The sequence below is a fragment of the Panthera pardus genome, unplaced genomic scaffold (genome assembly GCF_024362965.1).
Source record: "Panthera pardus isolate Hobbes unplaced genomic scaffold, ASM2436296v1 HiC_scaffold_24, whole genome shotgun sequence".
Taxonomy (NCBI): Eukaryota; Metazoa; Chordata; class Mammalia; order Carnivora; family Felidae; genus Panthera; species Panthera pardus.
In genome coordinates this window covers 108,395,126-108,418,290 of record NW_026526810.1, presented here as the reverse complement: position 1 = coordinate 108,418,290, position 23,165 = coordinate 108,395,126, and the positions used below count along the sequence as shown (strand labels likewise).

Genomic DNA, 23,165 nt, shown 5'->3' with positions numbered 1-23,165 from the left:
CACAGAATCTGAAGCAGGCCCTGAGCTGTCAGCACAGAGCCCGACACGGGGCTCGAACTCAGGAGCTGTGAGATCATGACCTGAGCCAAAGTAGGACGTTCAACCAACTGAGCCACCCAGGTGCTCCTAAAACACAATCTTTAAAATATCTTACAAGACTATACAGTTTGTAGCCTCACTTACTCCACACCAGCCCCACTATTTCTCAAACCTGACAGGCATGTTGTTACTTTAGGACTTTTGCCTGTGCTGTTACTCTTGCATAGAGACAGCTCATTTCCCCCCGAATATCCTGATAGCTCACTCCTTCACCTCCTTCAGGTCTTTGCTCTCAGCGAGGCTTTTCTTTGACCACTCCATTTACACTTAAATCCTCCCAACCCCCACCACTCCATATATATTTGATTGATACTAGTATGATTCCATACTAATAAGTATGGAAGCCACATAAGAGTAGAATTTTTTGTCTGTTCACTGATTTATGTACGGTACTTAGAATGGTGCTCAGAGCGTGTAATAAGCACTGAACAGTATCTGTTAAATGTTATCTATGTGTGTTATCTATCTGTCAAATTTTCAATGTTGTCATATTAAAATGTTACACGATAGATGTTACAAAACTATATACAAGCGGTGTAACAACAATTAAAAGCATGATTCAAAACTAGATTTCAATTCTAGGACTGCCACTTTGTAGCTGTGTGACTTTAGTCAGGTTTTTTATAACTTCTCTTTTCGCCATGATACGTCCATCTGTAATGTGAGAATCACATTAACATCGAACGCTTACAGTGAAGATTAACTGTGTGAATGCGTATGAAATGCTTAAAAGAAGACCTAAACCAGAAGTTGACAAACTAAGACCCATGGAGCCAATTTGGCCTTCTGCCTACTTTGAACAAGGTTTTAGTGTAATACAGCCATGCTCACTCATTTATGTGCTGTTTATGGCTCCTTGAGCTCTACAATGGCAGTTGAGTAGTTGCAAGAGAGACCATATGGCCTATGAAGCTATCTGACCATTTACGGGAAGTCTGCTGACTCCTAGTGTATATTAATAGTGTGCACTCAGTGAACATTAGACATCACTATCTATGTCAGTATGTTATCTGCAGAGTAGGTTTGTGTGCATGTAATTGCCAACCCAACAGATTACAAAATTCTTGCTCATGCATGGTACTTCCCAGATACAAAACAAAGAAATATGACCCATAAATGCAGCAGCACTAGCCCCTCTAAGATCATTACCTAATTTTTGAGACGTTCTGATTACATATCACAGAAAGGGATACTGTAATTCTCAAACTGATGAATTCGCCTTCACCTTTTATAAGAAGATAGTTTCTTTATTATACAGTATGTTTAGAAAGTTTAGAGGGGAGGGGTATGTTGGGAGGGATAGTCCACAAAAGCAAATAAATGATGGGGTACTGCAATTCCAAAAAGCAGAGTGACAGCATGATAAACTTACGTTCCAAGTACAGGAACAAAACACACTTGTAAGAACTAGACCTGGGTAAAACACTAAATTAAGAGGAAAATGTCATAATTTGGTGATCAATTTGTAGCTACATAAATTTCATAATTTAAAATATATTTTCTAATGTTTATTTATTTTTGAGAGAGAGAGAGACAGAGCAGGAGCAGGGGAGGGCAGAGAGAGAGGGAGACACAGAATCCGAAGCAGGCTCCAGGCTCTGGGCTGTCAGCACAGAGCCCAACACGGGGCTCAGACTCGCGACCTGCAAGATCATGACCTGAGCTAAAGCCAGACTCTTAACCAACTGACCACCCAGGTGCCCCATCATAATTAAGAACAGGAAATTTATCAGCTTGCCTGCCTTCTGAAAATCACTCATAGGCTAATAAAAACAAAAGGCTGGAAATAGGAAAACAGGTTTGTGTCTGATTATGTAACTTGGGATAATCTCCATTTGAAAACAGGATAACATATCCATCCTTTCATGTTTGAAAATTAGTAATGAAACATAAAAATGTGGCAGTTCTTAAAAAAAAAAAAAAAAACTCCATTAAATCCAAAATACTCATTTATAATGAAATTGAACAAAGGCAGGGAGAAATCACTTAAACCCCAAATTTCTATTAAAAATCTGCTACAGGAGGCACCATGTTGGAGGCAGGCATAGTTTCTCTGTAAGTCCAACAGCAAATTATTTCTCTACCAAAACATACTGTTAGGCAAGACCTGAAGCAATTGACAATTAAGGGTCACACTAGATGGAAAACAACAGTTTCACAAGTAGGTTACTAAACCAGGCAAGAAGCTCTGACCCACTAGACTAGCAGATTATCTCCCATCTCATACTCACTCCAGGGCACATGCTCAGAAAATTTTTCCCTCCATGTCTACTTGGCAGAACACAGGTCAGTGAATTCCAGAAAGCAAAAAGTACTTATAGGGGCGCCTGGGTGGCTCAGTCGGTTATGCGTCCAACTCTTGATCTCGGTCTATTATGCATCCAGGTCATGATCTCACAGTTCGTGAGTTTGAGCCCTCATCGAGCTCTGCGCTGCGTAGAACCTGCTTAGGATTCTATCTCTCTCTCTCTCTCTCTCTCTCTCTCTCTCTCTCTGCCTGTCCCCAGGGCATGCATGCGCACTTGTTCTCTCAAAAAATAAATGATTTTTTTAAAAAACCTTTACAAAAATTAAAAAAATAAAAGTACTTACAACACTGTTTTACTATCATTCAAGTTAAGAATTTTATTTTAATTCTTCTTCAAAATATCGTATTAATTTGTTATAAACTTATTACATGTTCTGAGTACCATTCTAAGTACCGTAAATAAATCAGTGAACAGACAAAAAATTCTACCCTTATGTGGCTTCCATACTGTTAGTATGGAATCATACTAGTATCAATCAAACATATTCTACAAAGTCATCCTGGACCCCATAATATATGGTATCAGTGTCAAGTATAATGTTCTTACCTTGTTCTTCACTTCCTTCCTTACAAAGACTAGAGCTCTGGCCCAGACTTAAACTAATATCATCAGAAGTCTTAGCGGTGTCTGTGTCTCCTACAAAATTAAGAGAAACGTGTAAGCACATTATATTAAAAGCAAAGGCTGTACGGTGTGGCATAACCAGAAAGGATGTCAACTACACTAATTTCCTATGTACTGTACTGGTACACGATAGCTACTAGAGCAGTTTTTGTTTGTATGGGTTACAATAATGGAAGATCACTGAGCAGGAAGCATCACAGACTATCAAACCACATCTTTATTCTCACAGCACTATAAGGTAAGTAATAAGGAAACCTTCACACTGCTAATAAAACTTCCTTTAAAAAGAAGCAATTTTCGGGGCGCCTGGGTGGCTCAGTCGGTTGGGCGTCCGACTTCGGCTCAGGTCACGATCTCGCGGTCTGTGGGTTCGAGCCCCGCGTCGGGCTCTGTGCTAACTGCTCAGAGCCTGGAGCCTGTTTCAGATTCTGTGTCTCCCTCTCTCTCTGACCCTCCCCCGTTCATGCTCTGTCTCTCTCTGTCTCAAAAATAAATAAACGTAAAAAAAAAAAAAAAAAAAAAAATTTTTAAAAAGAAGCAATTTTCTAAAAGAAATGTAAAGTTTGTAATAACAACTTGAAACAATGTAAATTTCCTCCCCAGAGATAATTATAAAAAGTCCCCTAAAAAAGTATAGGGAAAAAATATGAATTTACCTGAAATAGATGTATGTAATAGGTATATATAAAAGACTCTCCCTCTTTTTTACTGTCTCATTTGTGCCCAATTTAAAGGTTTCACATAAAATTACTTAGTTTTCAACACCTCACCAAAACCCATGAAAGTATTGTCCTTCAAGGCAAGGAAGTTTCTTATAAAGCAAAACTTACAATTCATGCAATGTAATGCAAATGTTCAAATATGTTTGTGAGATTTGGATGATGAAAGGAGAACCAAATTTAAATCAAGTAACCTTTAATACAAGATACATAACTGTATCTACAAAATAATTTCAAGAATTTTTCATTACATGTGAATACACAGTACTGTTATCTTTATTACATCCAAAAATGAAATGGAAAGTCACAGGCAACTTTCAACTTAGATAATGTCTACCTTTAATAGTTGCTGCTGTTCCAAGACGAGAGGAACCAGATCCAATCTGAAAATATGATATTAAAACTAATTAAAATGCTATATATCATTATCAATATAGACTAGCAAATTATCAAGCAAAACTTTCATATTATTAAAACATGCTATCAGTTACTTTTATCAATATTAAAAGATCCCCGTTGGGCATGTTCTATCAGAGCCACATAACCTATTTGTTGTAGCACATTCTGCATATATATATTACAGATGTGCCAGGGCACTGATTGAATCCCTCTGCATGCTTAGAATTGATGGGCCCACAGACCAGGATGCCTCCAACATCAAGCAATCTATGTCATACAATTACCACCATTTTTTATATTGCATCATGACATGTTCATATTATAAACAAAAGCAAAACTGGGTGTTGAGTCTACCTGAAACAAATGCCCTTATCAGGGTATATAAAAGGAAGGTTCTGGACAAAGCGTTCACATATGCTACAAAGAGCAGCGTAAATCTTGTCAACTTGTTAGTGTATCAATATGAACTTTCCTGAGTGCTAGACAAAAAGTAAGTAGTACTTCTTTGTAGACTGCTACTAACATCTTTAAAAAGAAAAAAACTAAGGAATCCATGAAAAATGACTTTTTAGCACTAGTCATAAACAGAAAACTAAAATCTATTGAGTTTTTAATGCTTATATTCCAGATGATAGAACACTCCTCTAAAATCTCAGTCATCATTCATTACACTACCATAAAAATCATATAAACAAATACCAAAAATTCCATAAACACATTAGGGAAACCAAACATAACAACATGACAGTTACTAAATCCGCAAGTCCTAGCAACTTTCTATAACCTGTTTTTAAGAGATATTAAAAGAACATAGTCAAGCAAATTTAATATTTTAGAATAAAATTAAGAATATTCATTTAATACTTTGCATTTTACCAAATCTTTCCTTTCAATGAATCAACTGACTAGGCGTGTAAAATAAGAAATTTGCTCAAAATGTAAGTCAATATTGAGTTTGAAAGGGCATGAGAATGGCAATTAAATGGTGTATATGTATGTAAAAACCCACTGTCCTGTACACTTAAGAAGTGTATACTATGCTGCATAATAGTTATATGTCAGTGAAAAAGTAAGTAAAAAAAAAAGCAAATACAAACAGGTTAGAACTACTAATTCTTGATGTGGCCAATAAAAAAAAAATAAGTTTTGCAACATTTTTAAACAATTTATTAAGCTTGAGTCTCCTGATTTTTCCTTATCTTTGTTTTCAATTAGCCATAAAAAGCTCTGCAGTTAGAAAAAGATGTGAAAAACAAAGTTTCATTCTTACCACACCCGCTAGATAAGTTATAGAATTCATATGTTATTTTCAACTAGAGTAATAAACACATTATTCCCTAGATAGAAAAACAAGTAATAAACAAAAACCCCACTTTATGCACACCCTTCTACAAATTTAAACTTAAAAAAAAAACTTTTGGGGGCACCTGGTGGTTCAGTCACCTTGAGCATCCAACTCTTGATTTTGGCTCAGATCATGATCCCAGCCCCATGTCAGGAGGCTGCTTAGGATTCTCTCTTCCCCCTGTCCCTCTCTCCCACTCACGCTCTCTCTCTCTCTCAAAAAAAAAAAAAAAAAAAAAAAAGCCAAGTCAAGGTTCACATCACCTCTTTCTATTAAAAAAAACAAAACTTGAATATGATTATGGTAGTCATTTGGTCACAACCACAGAAGTGTTCCCTTTTGTTTTCTTAACAAGATTCCCACTTTGCTCAGATGCCAAGTATCCATCTTTTGATCTCTGAGAAGGGGGCCCAGTCTCCAGTCTAGGGGTACGCCTTGGTTCCTGGTCAATGAACACAAGCAAGAGTCTGCGGGAGGGCTTCAGGGAAAGATCTCTGCATGTCTGAGGAGACAATCGAGGACAACTCTGCGCACAGTGCCCCCTGATTCTTACTTTCCAGCAGGGTCATAACTAAAGCTGCTGTGCTCATTCTGCAACCCTGAGGGAAAAGTCAGCCCAAGTCCTAACATTACTGAGCTGAACAAATGCCACACAGCCCCCTCCATACCTGGATGACAAACATAAACTCTTATTTAAGTCACTTAACTAGGTGAGTTCTATTACTTGCTGGCTTAATGGACAGAATGGATGATTATATTTTATTCTTCTTGTTTTCCTGCATTATTTAAATTTATCCCCCCAAAATATAAGAATTGGGACTATTTACATATGAAACAGGGGATTGAGAAAATGAACATCCAAATAGGAGTACATCCAAATAGGAGAATGCATTCCCCAAAATGTCACTGTAGAAAAACACTTAATGACATTAATATTCATGATATAGTCAATAAAGAAAATCAAGTTCCAAACAGCATGCATACTATAATCCCACCTTTTTTAAAAATGGTTTTTGATTATGACATTATGGATGATTTTTATTTTCTTCTGTTTGCTTTCCCTCACTAGCTATTTTTGTAAAAATGAACACATTTAGAAAATGAAAAATTGAAGGGAAAAAAAGTAGTCTGCACAAACCAAAAGGGTCCGGTTGTTTCTTCTCTTTTATAAATGCCATAGGAAAGGTCAGGAAGGATTATGGGTGTCTGAGAAAAAAATTTCTTCCAATTAAAGAACAATCAGGCAAGGCCACCTCCTCCGTGCAGACTTTGCCCCTTCTTCCAGCTGGAAACAAATTATTTTCTCCCCTAAAATCATTATCCCCTTTTCTGTACCATTCCTATGACAATTATTACTTTGTATCTTATATTTATATTTCCTTGGTAACATATGTCATGTTTCTGACTTTGGTTATTTATGGCAAATCTACTACGAAACTGTCAAGTCTGAGGGTAAGACCCCCTCCCCACTCCATTCAAGTAAACTGACTTGAAAGGTATCTGGCACTAAAATATATGAAGGAAGACCAGTGACAAAAGGAAAGAGAGGGAGAGGGAGGTAGGGAGCAGTAAAAAAAAAACAAGAAAAAAGAAAGGGAAGGGAAACAGAGGGTAGATGATGGAAGGGAGACAAAGGTAGAAGTGGCAAGAAGGAAACAATGATAATAACAACTGAGATAGAGCCACTACGCTCCAGTTCACTACCTAGTACTGAGGACATTCACACAAATAACTAAGATCAGGTGTAATAAATGCTACATAATAAAATACGTACAAGAAATATAGTATGTCTTCTGGTAATATGGCTACCAGTATACAAAAAGGCGGTAACAATAATTATGCCAACCATTCCTTTTGTTAGGATAATACTAGAACACCAAAATCCATGTAGCACAATAAGTTCCAATATTTGCCAATTTTTATTCAAGAATTAATGCTTTAAGGAAAACCAAATCAGGCAAGCCATGCATTTGTCTGCAGACAAGCTTTAATAACACTCAGGATGGGAGTCCCTGCATAAACCATGGTAGAGTTACTGAAGACGGCCGTACCCTTTCAACTGTCCTGCTGAAAGAAATGATAAAAAGTTTGGCTCTCCAAAAGATTGTGGGGAAAACACAGGCTCGCTCCCTAGTAATCTTACATTGCCAACACGTGTTAGTATGAACAAAGGCCAGACTTAGTTAAGCACAGAAAACATGCAGCCATATTTAAGGGCTAAGTCATTTCATTCCGGAAAGAGACACAGAAAGCCAGGCTAACCAAGAGAGGGTTAAGGATAGCAACATTTTTCTTTAAAACTGGTATTGTAAAAACCGAAACTTGAAAGGTATGAACCTAATTAAAATGTCACAGTCCTTTTCCATAATGTTCTGTGTGTGTGTTTAACTCTGACATTTCCCATCTGCTTGTTACGGAAAGAATTCAATACTACACTACATTCAATCACAACTAAAACTGCAACCAAAAATTCACCCACTTGGAAGTTTAAATGGTGAAATACAATTCAAATAGAGGCAAATCTTCTACACAAGACCCTATTCAAGGTTTTTTTGATTCACAGAATATGGTGTTTTTCCTAATACTGTTCTGAGATAATGTAGGGTTAAACAATGTGGAACAGCAGAATACTGTGGGGCAGTCAGGATAATTAGGTCTGCTACTTGTTCCTTTCTTAAATGAACAGCCAGGTCTGATTCTACCTCTAAGGTTCTACTATCTATGTAGATAAAGATAATTAGCACCTATTCACTGAAAGTCAACTCTGCACAAGGCGGTCTATTAGCCAGGGGAGGAAAGAAGACAGTCTGCTCTGTAGAGGCTTACAGACTGCCACATATGATCACATACCAAATCCCAAGTGCTAAATAAACACATCAGTAAGTGCTCCACATGCAAGAGACAGAGGCAATACCACAAGGTCTCTGAAAATCTTGAGAAACAGGGGATGGCTCTAACAAAAGTTAGAGTTAGTCCGGGAAGTTAAAACAAACAAAACAAAAACCTAAGTCTGTGGAGCAGAAAGGAGGAAGAGTGATTTCAACCCACAAGTAGAGTAGTAGAACAGCACAAAGACTGAAGTGAAAATCAAGAAGTGAGATCTAGACCCTAATACAAATCCGCGGTCTCTTCTTCTCCATAATGAAAAGGCTGACATAAAATAATAACCTACTACTGGGGCGCCTGGGTGGCGCAGTCGGTTAAGCGTCCGACTTCAGCCAGGTCACGATCTCGCGGTCCGTGAGTTCGAGCCCCGCGTCGGGCTCTGGGCTGATGGCTCAGAGCCTGGAGCCTGTTTCGGATTCTGTGTCTCCCTCTCTCTCTGCCCCTCCCCCGTTCATGCTCTGTCTCTCTCTGTCCCAAAAATAAATAAAAAACGTTGAAAAAAAAAAAATTAAAAATAATAACCTACTACAACCCATAGTTATCTAAAGTTCTACTACGACAAGACTTCGAAGCTTCTGACTAAGTTTCCCCTCTTATGCTTATGCAGTGTTACTCTAGCTAGCAGGCTCGTCTGCTGAGAGGGCAGGCGGGAATAAGTAGGACTTGGATTAGTGTGGGTGACGTTTAGGATGAAAGAGAGAAACGCAGCAGCAAAGGCCTGGCCGGGGTTACACACAATGACAGTACAGCAGGCATCAGTCACCCTTTGAGAGCATACTTTCAGAGTTACTATTTTAAGTTAAAAGTTACAGAATGGAAAGACATTAAAACTGGCAAAAGCAGATCTGTATTCTACATCTCACTCTACCACTAACACCTTGAACAGCAAGATTTTGAGAAAGTTTTTTTATTAAGTATAATCAACATACATTCTCTTTCAGGTGTATGACACACTGATTCAACAATTCTACACGTTACTCAGTGCTCACCACGGTAAGTGTAGATTTTTAAAAATTTAATTTTTTTTTTTTTTTTTTTTGCCATGTTTAAGCTAGGAATAACCCCAGACATCTATACCCTTCCGATACAAAAAAAAAAAAAAAAAAAAAAAAAAAAGCGAAGGTAAATGAGACTGTGAAAGACAGGACCTGATTTTCCTAAGGGCACTCAGCACAACTGTTGTGATCAAAACTACTGCAGGCAATGGTAGCTGCTGAGTAGTTTTGCTGAGCATGCTGCATGCTCAGCAAAAATGGACTTGATTAATGTGAAAATTCAGTTAAAAATAAGAATACTAACAAAAGATATTAATAAACAATCAAAAATGTATTAATCAGCAAGATAAACCCCAACACCAATGGACTATTACAGACAGAATTGCTTGAGACCACCCTCAGGAGGAGGGAAAAAGACAAAACAGCAGGTTCCCACCTGGTTACTTGGATCTAGGCCAGCATAAGAATTTCTTGAACTGCAACCAACTGGGGGTGTGGCCTCTCGAATGAACTCAGACATTTCAATCCCTCCACCAGGATCGCTGTGGGGAACATTGAGAAAAAGAGAGTAACTGTCGTTATTCTGCCACCAACGGTTTTTTTATTATTTTTAAGTTATTATACCTTTTTCTATAAAACTAAACTATACTAATTTCTAACAGAGAACATAGCAATTTAAAAAAAGATCATTCTTCATTCCTAAATCTTATAGTCTGAACTATTTTATAACCACATCACTACTTGAAAATCTTTAAAACTCTCACCCAATCCAATATTAGAAAGCAGCCTTAATGACAATTATAGACACTAAATATAGCACGTATTTTATGACTTGTGCCATAAAACCACTCTAGCAAAGACACGATTTGCCTTTTGCTCCCCAAGAGCAAGGAGAAACCGGCCATGGCAAACCCAGAAAGTAATCACATCTTAGACTACCAATCTCTAAGAGCACAGTCTCACTGAGCTGCAAGATACTGATCAACACGCAAAAGAACAGTCACCCTTGTCAAACTACCTCTATCTGTAGTTTTTAAGTTAACAGCATTTAACTGCAATACTAACTTATTTTACAGAAGTAGAAAGCTAAGATTTTAAGTTTTGTATAGAGTTAGAAGGCTTAAGTTTAAGAAGTAAAACGATGGGGCACCTGGGTGGCTCAGTCGGTTAAGCATCTGACTTCGGCTCAAGTCATGATCTCACAGTTTGTGGGGTCAAGCCCCGTGGCTATCAGCCCAGAGCCTGGAGCTTGCTTCAAATTCTGTGTCTCCCTCTCTCTCTGTCCCTCCCCTACTCTCACTCTGTCACTGAGTCTCTCAAAAATAAATAAACATTAAAAAAATTTTTCTAATAAGTAAATAAATGAAAATAAAATGATGTGATGTGGTAAAACAGGTATTAGACAAGAGAGAAAAGCACTAAGTTCAAAGAACTGAAGAAGTCTACATACAGTACTTAAAGACAAGAGGATCCCCAAATTAGGAAAAAACATCACACCAAATTTCAAAAAGCTTAGAAAGTTTTATAATAAGGTTCCTTAGGAACATAACTTTTAGAACAACTCAGGCCCCTAAGTTACCATAATCCTATTTTTTGCCCAAAGTTTTTTACTCATTCTACTTGGTACATACAGAGGAAACACTCGATAAACTTTGAAGTTATTATTATCAGGGATGAAAGTTCTAGTATTTTATAGTAGATATAAACCATCCTGCCATCCACCATCTAGTTCAATCATCTGGTTAACAATAACACCAAAAAACAACCCAAAATTCTTCTGGTGAGCCACCTCATCCCAAACTCTCATATGGTTTTGGGTAATGTTAACCACGTACTCTCAGGTTTAGGGGGGGGAGCACCACTGGCCAAAGTCGATCAGCACGTTCCGTTCTTTTGCTCACAGAACTTAGTTCCAGAATAAGCACAGGACCCAACTCAGGTTAGTATGAATCAGGCCGGGGTTGGGGGGGGGGGGGGGTGTTCTACTGTTAAGAGAGGATATTTCTCTATACCTGCTAGTCTCAATGCTGAGATGATTTAAGGCCTGGGGCTGCTGCAGCCATTTTATAACCATAAGGGGAGATGCTAAGAAACCAAGTGAACAAAAGGAGCCCAGCCTGGTAAAGATAAGTCAGGTCATGAAGTGACTGAAACTACACCTTGCCAATTTGAAGACACCCCTCACACGTAGACTTTTCAGTAACGTGTGCCATAAATCCCCATAAGCCTATTTCAATGAGGTATTCTGACAGCTGCGATCAAAAGATACAGGCAAAACAGAATTCACTAGCCAGTATACCTTCCATTTAATAAGTATTTATCGCTACAGCTGTTTAAATTCTAGCAAATTTTTATTAATGGTCTCATAACCATCCTGTCCCTGGTTACTTAATGGGTTCCTAACTCTATCATGTTCACTAAAGAAAATTAGCTTTCTAACTTGCTATCCGTGTATAGAAATAAAACATACCGGAACGCAGATACAAAGGTGACAGCCAATTCAGCACGCAAACATCCAGACATGGAAAAAGTGAAACGTGCTCAGCTTTGTTAGCTGTTTGGTGTCAATCCATACAAGACATGTAGGCCAGAAGGAGAAACCGCTAACTGGGCAACATCGTAAGTGGTTTACAGACCGCTATCACCACCCTGAATGAGTGGGGAGGACTAACCAGCAACCACTGTTCTCTCCACCAGAATCCATTCTCTAAGTCACATCCCACGGAAATCAGAAGATGGAGAGCAGATGGAAATCATAAGGTGAGGATTAAGGAATAAAATATTCAACCCCAGAGAAAGGTTGGAGAGCCCTCATCTTGCCCAGTTTATATACATCAACTGTACCGGTAAACAATTCACATTATCATTCAATTCATCCATTTAAACTCTGCAAATCAGTAGTTTCTAATACATTCATCAACTTATACAACTATCACCACAATTAATTTTAGAACATTTGTATCACCTTATTAACAAACCCCTTCACTGTTACCTCCCCACCCCCCTTCCCATCCACCCCCAGCCTTACATAGCTAGGAATCTGTTTTCTGTCTTTCTAGAGTTGCCTATTTTGCACATTTTATATACATGGAATCATAATACGTGTGGTCTTTGTGACTGGCTTATTTCACCTAGCATAACGTGTTCAAGGTTACTCCAAGTTGTAGCAACTATCAGTACTTCATATTTTTATGGCCTAATAATACTGCATTGTTTGGACAGGACACATTTTGTTTACTCATTCATCAGCTGATGGACAATATTACTTAGTTTTATATACCACTTCTGACAATAGATACAAAAGATTACAATCTGAAGTTATTATAAATAACAAATAAAAGCAAATATTTACTAAGTTCTTAATACATTCCAGTCATAGGGGCACATGCTTTATTTGCATTTTCTCACAGAATATCCTCCTAAAATCTACAATATAAATACGATTATTCTCATTTTACAGATGAAAAACTGAAAACCAAAAGGTGTAAAAACCTGTCAGAGGAGTAAACGACATAAGCTGAGTCACTGGTATATGCAGTTCAGGTGGGAAAGGAGGATACAAATAATATTTACACAGTACTCTACAATGTGTTATATCTGTTCTTTTCCCCCCACACACCTTAATGTAGGTTCTCATGGCCAGTGAGAATTAAGACAAGATCTGAACATCTTGTCTGTATAGCTCTGAAGTCCACTCGAAGACACCAATACTTGCCTTTCAAAAAACAAGCACTGAAGTTCTCTTTCCAGTTCAAAGCCAAAAATGAACATCACTGTCTAAACAAAGATTTCTTAATCTCAGCACTATTGACATTTTGGGCCACTTGGTTCTTGATTGTGGGGGACCATCTTGCGCACTGTAGGACAGTTAGCAGCATCCCTGGCCTCTACCCACTAAATGCCAGCAGCATTTCCCCAGTTGTGATAAACAAAAAATGTCTCCAAATATTGCCAAATGTCTCCTTAAGGGTAAAATCGCCCCCAGTTGACAAACAATGATCCAGAGCAAATGCCCAATGGCCAACACAGAGAGAGAAGCAGGAATTGAAGGGAGCAAAAAGGATGAATGAAAAAATGGACAGCAATTTTTGTAACAAAATAATCCTCTAGCAAAATTACTATACCTCTCTTCTCTACAAATTCAGAAGTAGAACTTTTAGCCAGCTGTCGCTGTCCTAAATATAGCTAAACACACAAAACGGCTGAGTAAGAGTTTTCTTTATTAGCAAGACTTGCAGATTTTCGGCAATGGCAATTTCAGCACATACCTGGAAAGTATAGTAGTTTACAATTCTCACAGAGGCAAAGTGGTCTACTGCAGTAAGCAATACACCAAATTCAGGGAATCTCTACCTTTATGCCTTAATTTCCCCATCTGTTAAAAAAAAAAAATACCAGGTACACGGAGAGGCAGAAAAGCAGAAGGGGTCTAATCTGAATTATAAAGGAGACTTCACAAACTAATTTGTTGGTTATTAGTATCATTAATTGCTCAGGCTTTAATCAAAAACTTCACAGTACCATTTCAGTACTAAATTTACAAATCTAATCTAAATTACAATGATGTTCATAAAAATATAATAAAAACAAAATCCTTAAACAAAATAAATCTTCAAACACTTTAGCCTAAAATTTACCTACAGTTTAAATGGATCCTTAATTTCCAATATTTGAAGCATTACAGCCATGAGAAACAGAAAATATGGTCTCCAATATATTTGTATTCCAGTCCTGAAATCGTATTGGAATCCAATGCGAAACATTAGAAGTGTAATACAAACATTAATGACTTTGACTCTTTTTCTAAGATAAAGATTTAATAAGCATTTTGAACTGCTGTCCCAGAGCCAATGAAAACCATAAGGCTCAAGTAGTCCTACTATCTTCATTCAATCATGCAACAAATTGACAACTATACTGTACCAAGCACAGTGACAGGCTCTGGAAATAGTATTTTCCTGTTCATTTCTTCTCTTCAGAACAGAATGTGAAAGTCCCAAGTGGGAGGGTGGGGAAAACATGTCAAGAACAAAAATCTACAACAAAGATCTCATTTAATGGTGAAACTTTAAAAACACTATTTAAGGTTAGAAAAAGACAAGGATGTAAGCCAATACTATTTCATTTTAACAATGTGTTAGAAATCATAGTCAATGTAAAAGTTAAATAGGGAGTGGCTCAGTCAGTTGAGCATCTTAACTTTGGCTCAGGTCAAGATCTCACGGTTCATGGGTTCGAGCCCCGTATCGCACTCTGTGCTGACAGCACAGGATTCTGTGTCTCCCTCTCTCTCTGCCCTTACCCCACTCATGCTCTGTCTCAAAAATAAATAAACATTGGGAAAAAAAAGTAAACTGCTATATTTAAAAAGGTAATTATAAAGGAGTTTTATAATATAAAAGCTGTAAAATAATTTGGCAAATTTAACAAAAGCTATGCAAGCCTTTTAATGGAGCAATGATAAATCTTTATTGAAAGATATTAAAGAAGATTAAATAAATGGTGATCTGCTATTCTAAAGATGATTCTCAGCAAAAGAATAAAAATCTTAAGTTCTTGTAGACTTTGCCCAGCAGACCATACATTTTATTTCAAAAACAAAGAGCCAAGAATAAAAGTCACTCCTGAAAAAGAACAAAGTAGGAGGTCTGCCCCACCAATTATCAAAAGTTATATTATGAAGCTACAGTAACTGGGATAGTGTGGTAATGGCACAGCATAGAGAACCAGATCAACAGGACAGAAAAGAGAGGCCAGAAACATACCCACCATATATGGAAATTTAACTTATGACAGAGTACTGCAGATCACCAAGGAAAAGATAGTCTGCTTAACAAATACTGATTAAACCAGTTATTCATAAATAAGTCTTGAATCCCCTACCTGACACTACCAATTAAAATAATTTGTTCAAATGAGAAAACAAAAGAAATGTAAACTTTTAAAGGAGAATATAAGAGAATATATTTCTGATCTTCCTGTAGGAAATAAGTTCTTAAGACACAAAAGTGCTGGTTACCAAAAAAATGATAAATCTTAAAGGATATATGATAATCTTAAGACTCCTTAAGGAAAGCAAAACAGCAAGCCACAAAGTGGGAGAAGATGTCTGTAATGTATGTAACCAATAAAGTAGTGTACCGTGAATATATTTCAAAAGCTCCTATTATTCAATAAGAAAAAGACAACTCCAAAGAAAAATGAAACAAGGTGAGAATGGACAATGGAAAGAACAGAAAAGCTACCCGGACCAAATATATATGGTAAGATGTTCAACCTCATTAGTAATCAGAAAGTCCCAATGAGACACCTTTCACACTTACTTGAATGGCAAAGTTTTAAAACTTACTAATGTCGAATATTGATGAGGATATGCAACAAGAAGGACTTTCACATACTAATGGTGGGAGTGTAAACTGGTACAAATGTTTTGGCTAACAGGCTGGAATTATCTACTAAAACTGAACAGGACAATACCCTATAAACCAGCTTATGTTCACTAGATACATGCATGTGTACCAAGAAACACACACAATGTGTTTTCAGAACACATGGATAAGTAAAATGGATAAACTGTAGTCTATTCCTGCTTACTAGAGTATGCAAAAGCAGGAATAAATGATGACTATAAGCATCCACATGAATAAGCCTATAAAACACAATATTTGGCACAAAAAAGCCCCTCCCAGAGGAAGACATATAGTATTATACACTTTAGGATATCCCAAACTGGAATCCCAATTAATCCCAAATTAATCCCAAGATAAAATTAATATATGTTTAATAATATCTACAAAGACTACACAATGATAAAGAAAGTCAAGGGAATTATTAACACAAAATTCAAGATAATGGTCACTCTTGAAGGAATAAGAATAGAATGAAATGGGAAAGAACTGCATGAAGGCCTGTATGGTATTTGCATAATATCCTATTTCTTAAGTTGTGTGGTGGGGAATCAAGTAGTCACTTAATTATTATTCCCTAAATTATATTGAACAATATGACTGATAAAGTGTTTAGAAATATATACATTTCACAAAAAAATTTTTTAAACTAAAAGAAAATGGAAAAATAATTCATTAACAAAAGGAATTAAAAACATATATCCAGAAAAAATAGGAGCTAACAATTACTGTATCAGGAGCTAACTGTACCAGGAATGGTTCTAAATGTTTTACATATATGATCTTTCATTCATTCTTCATAATAATCCTATGATACAGTACTGTTATTTACCTCATCATTCAGATGAGAAAACCAAGGCATAAAAAGCTTAAGTCAGTCCCCAAGGTCATACAATCATGCAGTGATTCAAGCCCTGGCAGGTTAAGTGCAGGTTTGTTCATCCATAATACAAGGTTACGCATTTCCTAATAGAATAGACTTAAAAAATACATACACCCCAAAAGAAAAAATACCAAGTTTTATGAGACATAAAAGGCAAATGAAAAATTGGACGTATACACCATGTCGCTGATAAGTCTTCATATTTTAAAGGCTGACTTCTCCCTATATTAAATATACTTAACAAAATTCTAATGGAATTTTCTGGAGGCTGAGCACACAAGGGACATCTCACAGAAAACCTAGTACCGGTGAACCCTGTACTTCACAGGTTTGAACTATGAAGGTCCACCTACATGTGGATTTTTTACATTTTACAGTACTATAATTGTATTTTTTCTTATGACTTTAATAATTTTTCTCTAGCTTACTTTATCGTAAGACTATAGTACATAGCACATATAACATACAGAATATGTTTTAGTTGACTGTTCTCAGTAAGGCTTCCAGGGAAAGTAGGCTATTAGTAATAAATTTGCAGGGGGGTGGGGGAGTAGGGCGGGTGTGAGGGACGTCAAAAGTTATACATGGATTTTTGACTACATGAGGCAGGATGTTTAGCGCCTAAACTCCCTCGTTGTTCAGGGGTCAGCTGTATATGCATAAGAACCAAGATAACACTAAAGTAGAAAAATACCAAGGGGGCATCCGGGTGGCTCAGTCAGTTAAGTGTCCGACTCTTAATTTTGGCTCAGGTCAGGGTCTCTTGGTTGTGGGATCTGAGCCCCATGTTGGGCTCTGCACTGAGCACAGAGCCTGCTTGGGATTCTGGGATTCTCTCATTCTCTCTCTCTCTCTCTCTCTCTCTCTCTCTCTCTCTCTCTTTCTGCCCTCCTCACTCAAAACAATAAATTAAATTAAAATTAAAAAAATAAAAATACTGAAAAGGGATTCATGCCACTAAATATTAAGCATATTAGTAAGTCATAAAAGCATTATGGCATAAACAAAACAGAAAGAGAGCAATGGGGCAGGAAACAAAGCCCAGAATCTGACATAAGTATATATAAGTATACTAATGAAAAGGAAAGCATTTAAAATTACTGGGGGAAAATGCATTATTCACTCAACAGTGTTGGGATTAACCTAAAAAACAAAACCAAAAAAAAACACCAGAATTTTTTAGCTTGACTTCAATTTAAGAATGAAAAATAAAATTATAAAAATGCTGAAAGGAGGGGCACCTGGGTGGCTCAGACGATTACATGTCCAACTTCAGCTCAGATCATGATCTCGCGGTTCATGAGTTCAAGCCCCACGTCTGGCTCTGTGCTGACAGCTCAGAGCCTGGAGCCTGCTTCAGATTCTGTGTCTCCCTCTCTGTCCCTCCCCCGCTCACACACTGTCTCTGCCTCTCTCAAAAATAAATAAACATTTTAAAAAGAAAAATGCTGGGGGCGCCCAGGTGGCTCAGTCAGTCGAGCATCTGACTTTGGGTCAGGTCATGATCTCACAGTTCGTGAGTTTGAGCCTCACGTCGGGCTTTGTGCTGACAGCTCAAAGCCTGGAGCCTGCTTCAGATTCTGTGTCTCCCTCTCTCTCTGCCCCATCCCTACTCATGCTCTCTCTCTGTCTTAAAATAAATAAATAAAACATTAACATTAAAAAAACTAAAAAAAAAAAAAAAAATGCTGAAAGTAGACACAGGTACACACTTATGTTATATGGAGGAAGAAAAAATGTTCCACAACTTGATATCAAAGGCAGAACTAATAAACATTCACAGAAGAGACCACACAAAAATAAATTGTGACATATAAATTAAAAAAATGCTATAAACTGAAAAAAGTATCTCACACAAAATGTAAAGAATGTCCTTCATAAATATTTTCTCCATATCAATAGTAAGAAACTAACCACTAATAAAAAAGTATACCAGTCACACAATATAAGTGGCAATAATAACATAGGAAAAATACCTCCATTTAACTAGTAAGCAAAAAACTTAAACAATGAGATATCTACCACAGTTTTGTATAAATACTAAATACTCAATGTTGTCAAAAATGCAGAGAAAGCAGCCCTCAAAGTGCTGGTCACAGTAAGTATAAAGTGAAATCTTTGGAATTTGACAATATACAATGAAAAACTTAAAAATGGAGGGGCGTCTGGGTGGGTCAGTTGGTTGAGCGTCCGACTTTAGCTCAGGTCATGATCTCACTGCTCGTGAGTTTGAACCCATGTCAGGCTCTGTGCTGACAGCTCAGACCCTAGAGCCTGCTTCAGATTCTGTGTCTCCCTCTCTCTGCTCCTCCCCCGCTCACCCTGTGTCTCTCTCATTCAAAAATAAACATTTAAAAATTTTTTAAAAAAATATTGCAAAAGAAATGTTTTCACTACTTCAAATATTTTCTAAGTACAGTGACAGGCTCTGATTTAGAACCTGAAGTTCATAAGAAAAACAAGGCCCCTACCTTCAAGAAGCTTACAAATGCAAACAAATGATTAAGTAAGGCAATTTCAGATAGTGATTGGTGCTATGAACAAAATTATTACAGAAGTAAAATATCTGCTCAATGAACACACAGGATAATCATGTTGGGGTAGAAAATGTAACTGAAAAGGGATAAACAGGGGCACCTGGGTGGCTCAGTCGGTTAAGCATCTGACTTCAGCTCAGATCATGATCTCATGGTTCGTGGGTTCGTGCCCATGTCAGGCTCTGTGCTGACAGCTCGGAGCGTAGAGCCTGCTTCAGATTCTGTGTCTCCCTCTCTTCCTCTGCCCCTCCCCGCTTGCGCTCTGTCTCTCTCAGTCTCTCAAAAATAAACATTTAAAAAAAATTTTTTTTAAAGGAATAAACAAAGGCTTTCGATGCACTGGAAAAGAGAAGCATCACCTTTCTTAAAAAATGAGTACTCACTTTTCATATTATACTGAGTGGAAACATGACAGATTGGTTAAAACATGGACTTCAGATCTGATTCCCTGGAATATTTAATCTTTCACACCCTAGTTTCTACATCTAAAAATCAGGAGTAATAAGAGCACCTACCTCAGAGAATTGTTTTGAGGACTATTACATATGTCAAGTGTTCATACACTAACTGTTTTTTGAAGACCTAGATTAGTGGTACCTATCATTTCTATGAAGTCACAATAAACTTTTGACTGTGGATAAAGTAAATCCTTCAGTCAACACGAGAAAGGGGATGAGGCCAAGGTATTGAAAAGAATGTGACTGAGAGCCATAGGAGGAATACTGAACTGGGATGGAGAAAGAAAACCCCCAGGAGAAGGTGACAGCTATACAAAATTGAATCCTAAGAGGTCAGTTACGAAAAGATGGAGGGAAGAAACAGCTAAGTTGCCACGGTGAGAATATATCATTGAAAAATATTTACAATAGATTAAGTAAAAATTGCAGATTATAAATGTCAAGGAAAATGTCACAATTTGCTTAAGATATGTATACATTTAATTTATATATATAAATTCAATATAAATGCTAAGATTTACAAGCCATGCTTTATTATTTCCTTACACTGTTTTTCATTGGTTTTGGTCTTTGGTGTGAATAAAATATTTTACAGTTATAACTGGTATAGCATGCTATTAGTAATAAGGCCATATTTAACCCCCCAGATATGCCAATTAGCTTTGCTGGGGTCTAATGCGACAATCTGTACCTGTCATTATACCTCTAATATAACGGGAAGATCTGGTGGTAAGATCGAACACTGCCTTAAAACCACATATCAGAGCAGAGGCACAACACAATCATCACATCACTGTACACATGCAGTGTAAAAACGGAGTGGCAGGAGTTTTCCTCACCTCGGTCCATTACTGTCTTTTCTCCTGGTTGAACAGTTGCCTTGCTCAGCTTTGGCTCGCTGATCTGGGAACTCATTCGCACTCCTATCTATAACTTCTCCGGCATCAAGTGCTCTGTGGAGTCGATAGTTGACCATCTTCAGAACAATGAAAACAGCAGCTATCACAGGACAATAAACTGCTACTATAATCATTGAAGAAGGAAGAGCCTTGGAGAGAAAGAAAATAAAGACAGGCATTTAAAAATATTGTATATTTTATTCAATTAGAGAAATCTGTAACTAAAATGACACACACAAAGCAACAATTATGTTACTAGAACTAAGTTGCAAAAGTGTAAGACGGCACTGCCCAAAACCACAGCCACCAGCTACATGCAGCTACTGAGTATTTGAAATATGGTTTGTCTGAACTGAGATGGGCACTAAGAATAAAATAGCAATGGACTTTGATGATTCAGTATGAGAAAAAAGAATGTAAAATATCTCAATAATTTTTACATTGGTTACGTGTTGAAATAACGTTCAGATTATACTAGGTTAAATAAAGTACATTATTAAACTTGTTTTCATCTGTTCCTTTTTACTTATTTTTAATGTGGCTACTAGAAAATTTTAAATTACATATGTGGCCTGCGTTACATTTCCACTGGAGAGCGCAGTATAAAGTCCATGCCAAAAAGCTTATGATACAATTGGAGAGTTAAATATCACATTACATAATACACGAGTAAGACAGGAATGTGGTCCAGATATAGAAGCCCTGTTTATGTGCCCTCTGTAACTTTGTTTGGGATATAAACATTCTTTGGGCTCTACAAAGCTGTTCTAGTTAGAACTGTTAGAAGAAAAACCTTTGAACTAGGACTGTAAACACAGATAAGACATGGGAGACGTGCAAAATCCAAATAGGTTTTCTTTTAATACACTTAAAAACTGTAGCCTGACAAATAAAAGAATACAGAACAGAATCAAGCAAAAAAACAGATTAACTGAAAAAACTCCAATGCTTCCTGGGCACGAAGACTGCAGACCTGTCAGACTTGAGGATCCGCTGGTGTGGACCTGTCTCCAGGGGTGACAGGTGCGGAGGCCACCCCACTTGGGAGGCATGGCCTCAAGAGTCACTGCTGGCAGAGACTATATAATGAGGTTCTACTTATGCCCACTTAAATGAAACACAAATCACTCTGGCGTCTGTAGCTCTAGATTTTATAAGGTTTAACCTCAGTCATCTGACAACATGGTTCCAAACTTGCTTAGAAAGATAACTTCGAACTGCTTGAGATGGTGAAACTAAAAAAGGTCCTGGTGAAGCAGGTAGGTTTACAATACAAACATAATAAAAGTTAAAAAAAAAAAAAAAAAAAAGTTATTTGGGGTGGGGAGAGAAAAGGAAAGAGTGTGGGATGTAATTGGGAAAGGAAAATAAAAGTAAATCAAGCCCACAGTATACTACTTTTGAGTTGTAAATGGGCATAATAGGTGTAAGTTTGGTATTTTTAAAACTTGGAATAAGAAACCCTTCATTTTAGCGTATCTATCTAAAAAAATTGAACCTGTGATCCCAATTTAAATGTCACTGAATGACTGATTTAGGCTTATAATTTTTTTAAGTGTGTTTGTTTGTTTGTTTGTTTGTTTATTTATTTATTTATTTATTTATTTATTTTGAGAGAAAGAGAGCAGGCGAGGGGCAGAGAGAGAAGGAGAGAGAGAATCCCAAGAGGGTGGTGCAGGGCTTGATCCCACAAACTGCGAGATCATGACCTGAGCCAAAACCAAGAATCGGACACTTAACCAACTGAGCCACCCAGACGCCCCTAGGCTTATGATTTTAAGTTGAAAAATGTATTTTTAATGTTTGTTTGTTTATTTAGAGACAGTGAGCCCGTACAAGTGGCAGAGAGAAAGAGAAAGAGGGAGAGAGAAAATCCCAAGCAAGCTCCATGCTGACAGCACAGAGCGTGACTGAGGATTCGATCTCACAAACAGTGAGAAACATTGGACGTGAGCCAAAATCAAGAGTGAGATCATGACCTGAGTTGAAATCAAGAGTTTAACCTACTGAGCCATCCAGATGCCCCCATTAAGTACAATTTAAGTTAAAGGAGTCTTAAGCTGTATTAAAAAAAAAAACCAAACTCCCAAACATAGTTGTTAAAAATGGGTTCAATTTGAGTGTGAAACTGTTTTAATTTATAACTTTAATAAATCTAATTATTTTTGTAAAAAGACAAAAAACAAAAAATCCCGAATAACCTTTTTCTGAGCAGAAGATACACATACTTAAACTGACAAAACAATTTCAAACACAGAAACACATACAGACACATAAACTACTTACAGTATTTACAAAAGTTCTGCATAATGCTGGTTTCTATACAAGATGTTCACATAAGAATTATAGTTCTTGCTAATCATTTAGTTTAACACCTTCATTTTCAGACAGAAAATTGAGACCTACTAACTTTGAAAGACTTAGCCAAGATTACTCATCTTAGTAACAAAATTAACCAAGACTTCTCATGCCTGTGTCACTGCATGTTTAAGTATACACCAATACCAATTCCATTTTAAATGTAAAGTGTCGATGCAAAGTAAGTCAGAATTCCATCATTATTCATCATAGCCCAAATTAAGATAAAAATTATTGATTATATTAA

General features: G+C 37.1%; 1 protein-coding gene across 9 annotated transcripts in view; it reads right to left on the bottom strand.

The window, feature by feature from the left end:
* PCNX1 (pecanex 1) overlaps nucleotides 1-23,165 on the bottom strand; it is a 169,750-nt gene that overhangs the window by 110,024 nt on the left and 36,561 nt on the right. For 8 of the 9 annotated variants that reach the window (XM_019451368.2, XM_019451370.2, XM_019451369.2 and 5 more), the window contains exons 2-5: nucleotides 20,501-20,709; nucleotides 9,813-9,918; nucleotides 4,089-4,134; nucleotides 2,955-3,044 (exon numbers count right to left, since the gene is read on the bottom strand). In XM_019451368.2, the coding sequence (XP_019306913.2) occupies nucleotides 2,955-3,044; nucleotides 4,089-4,134; nucleotides 9,813-9,918; nucleotides 20,501-20,709 (451 nt within the window). Of the gene's footprint in view, nucleotides 1-2,954; nucleotides 3,045-4,088; nucleotides 4,135-9,812; nucleotides 9,919-13,644; nucleotides 13,752-20,500; nucleotides 20,710-23,165 lie in introns of those variants that run through there. The other variant, XM_019451374.2, reaches the window with a different exon arrangement.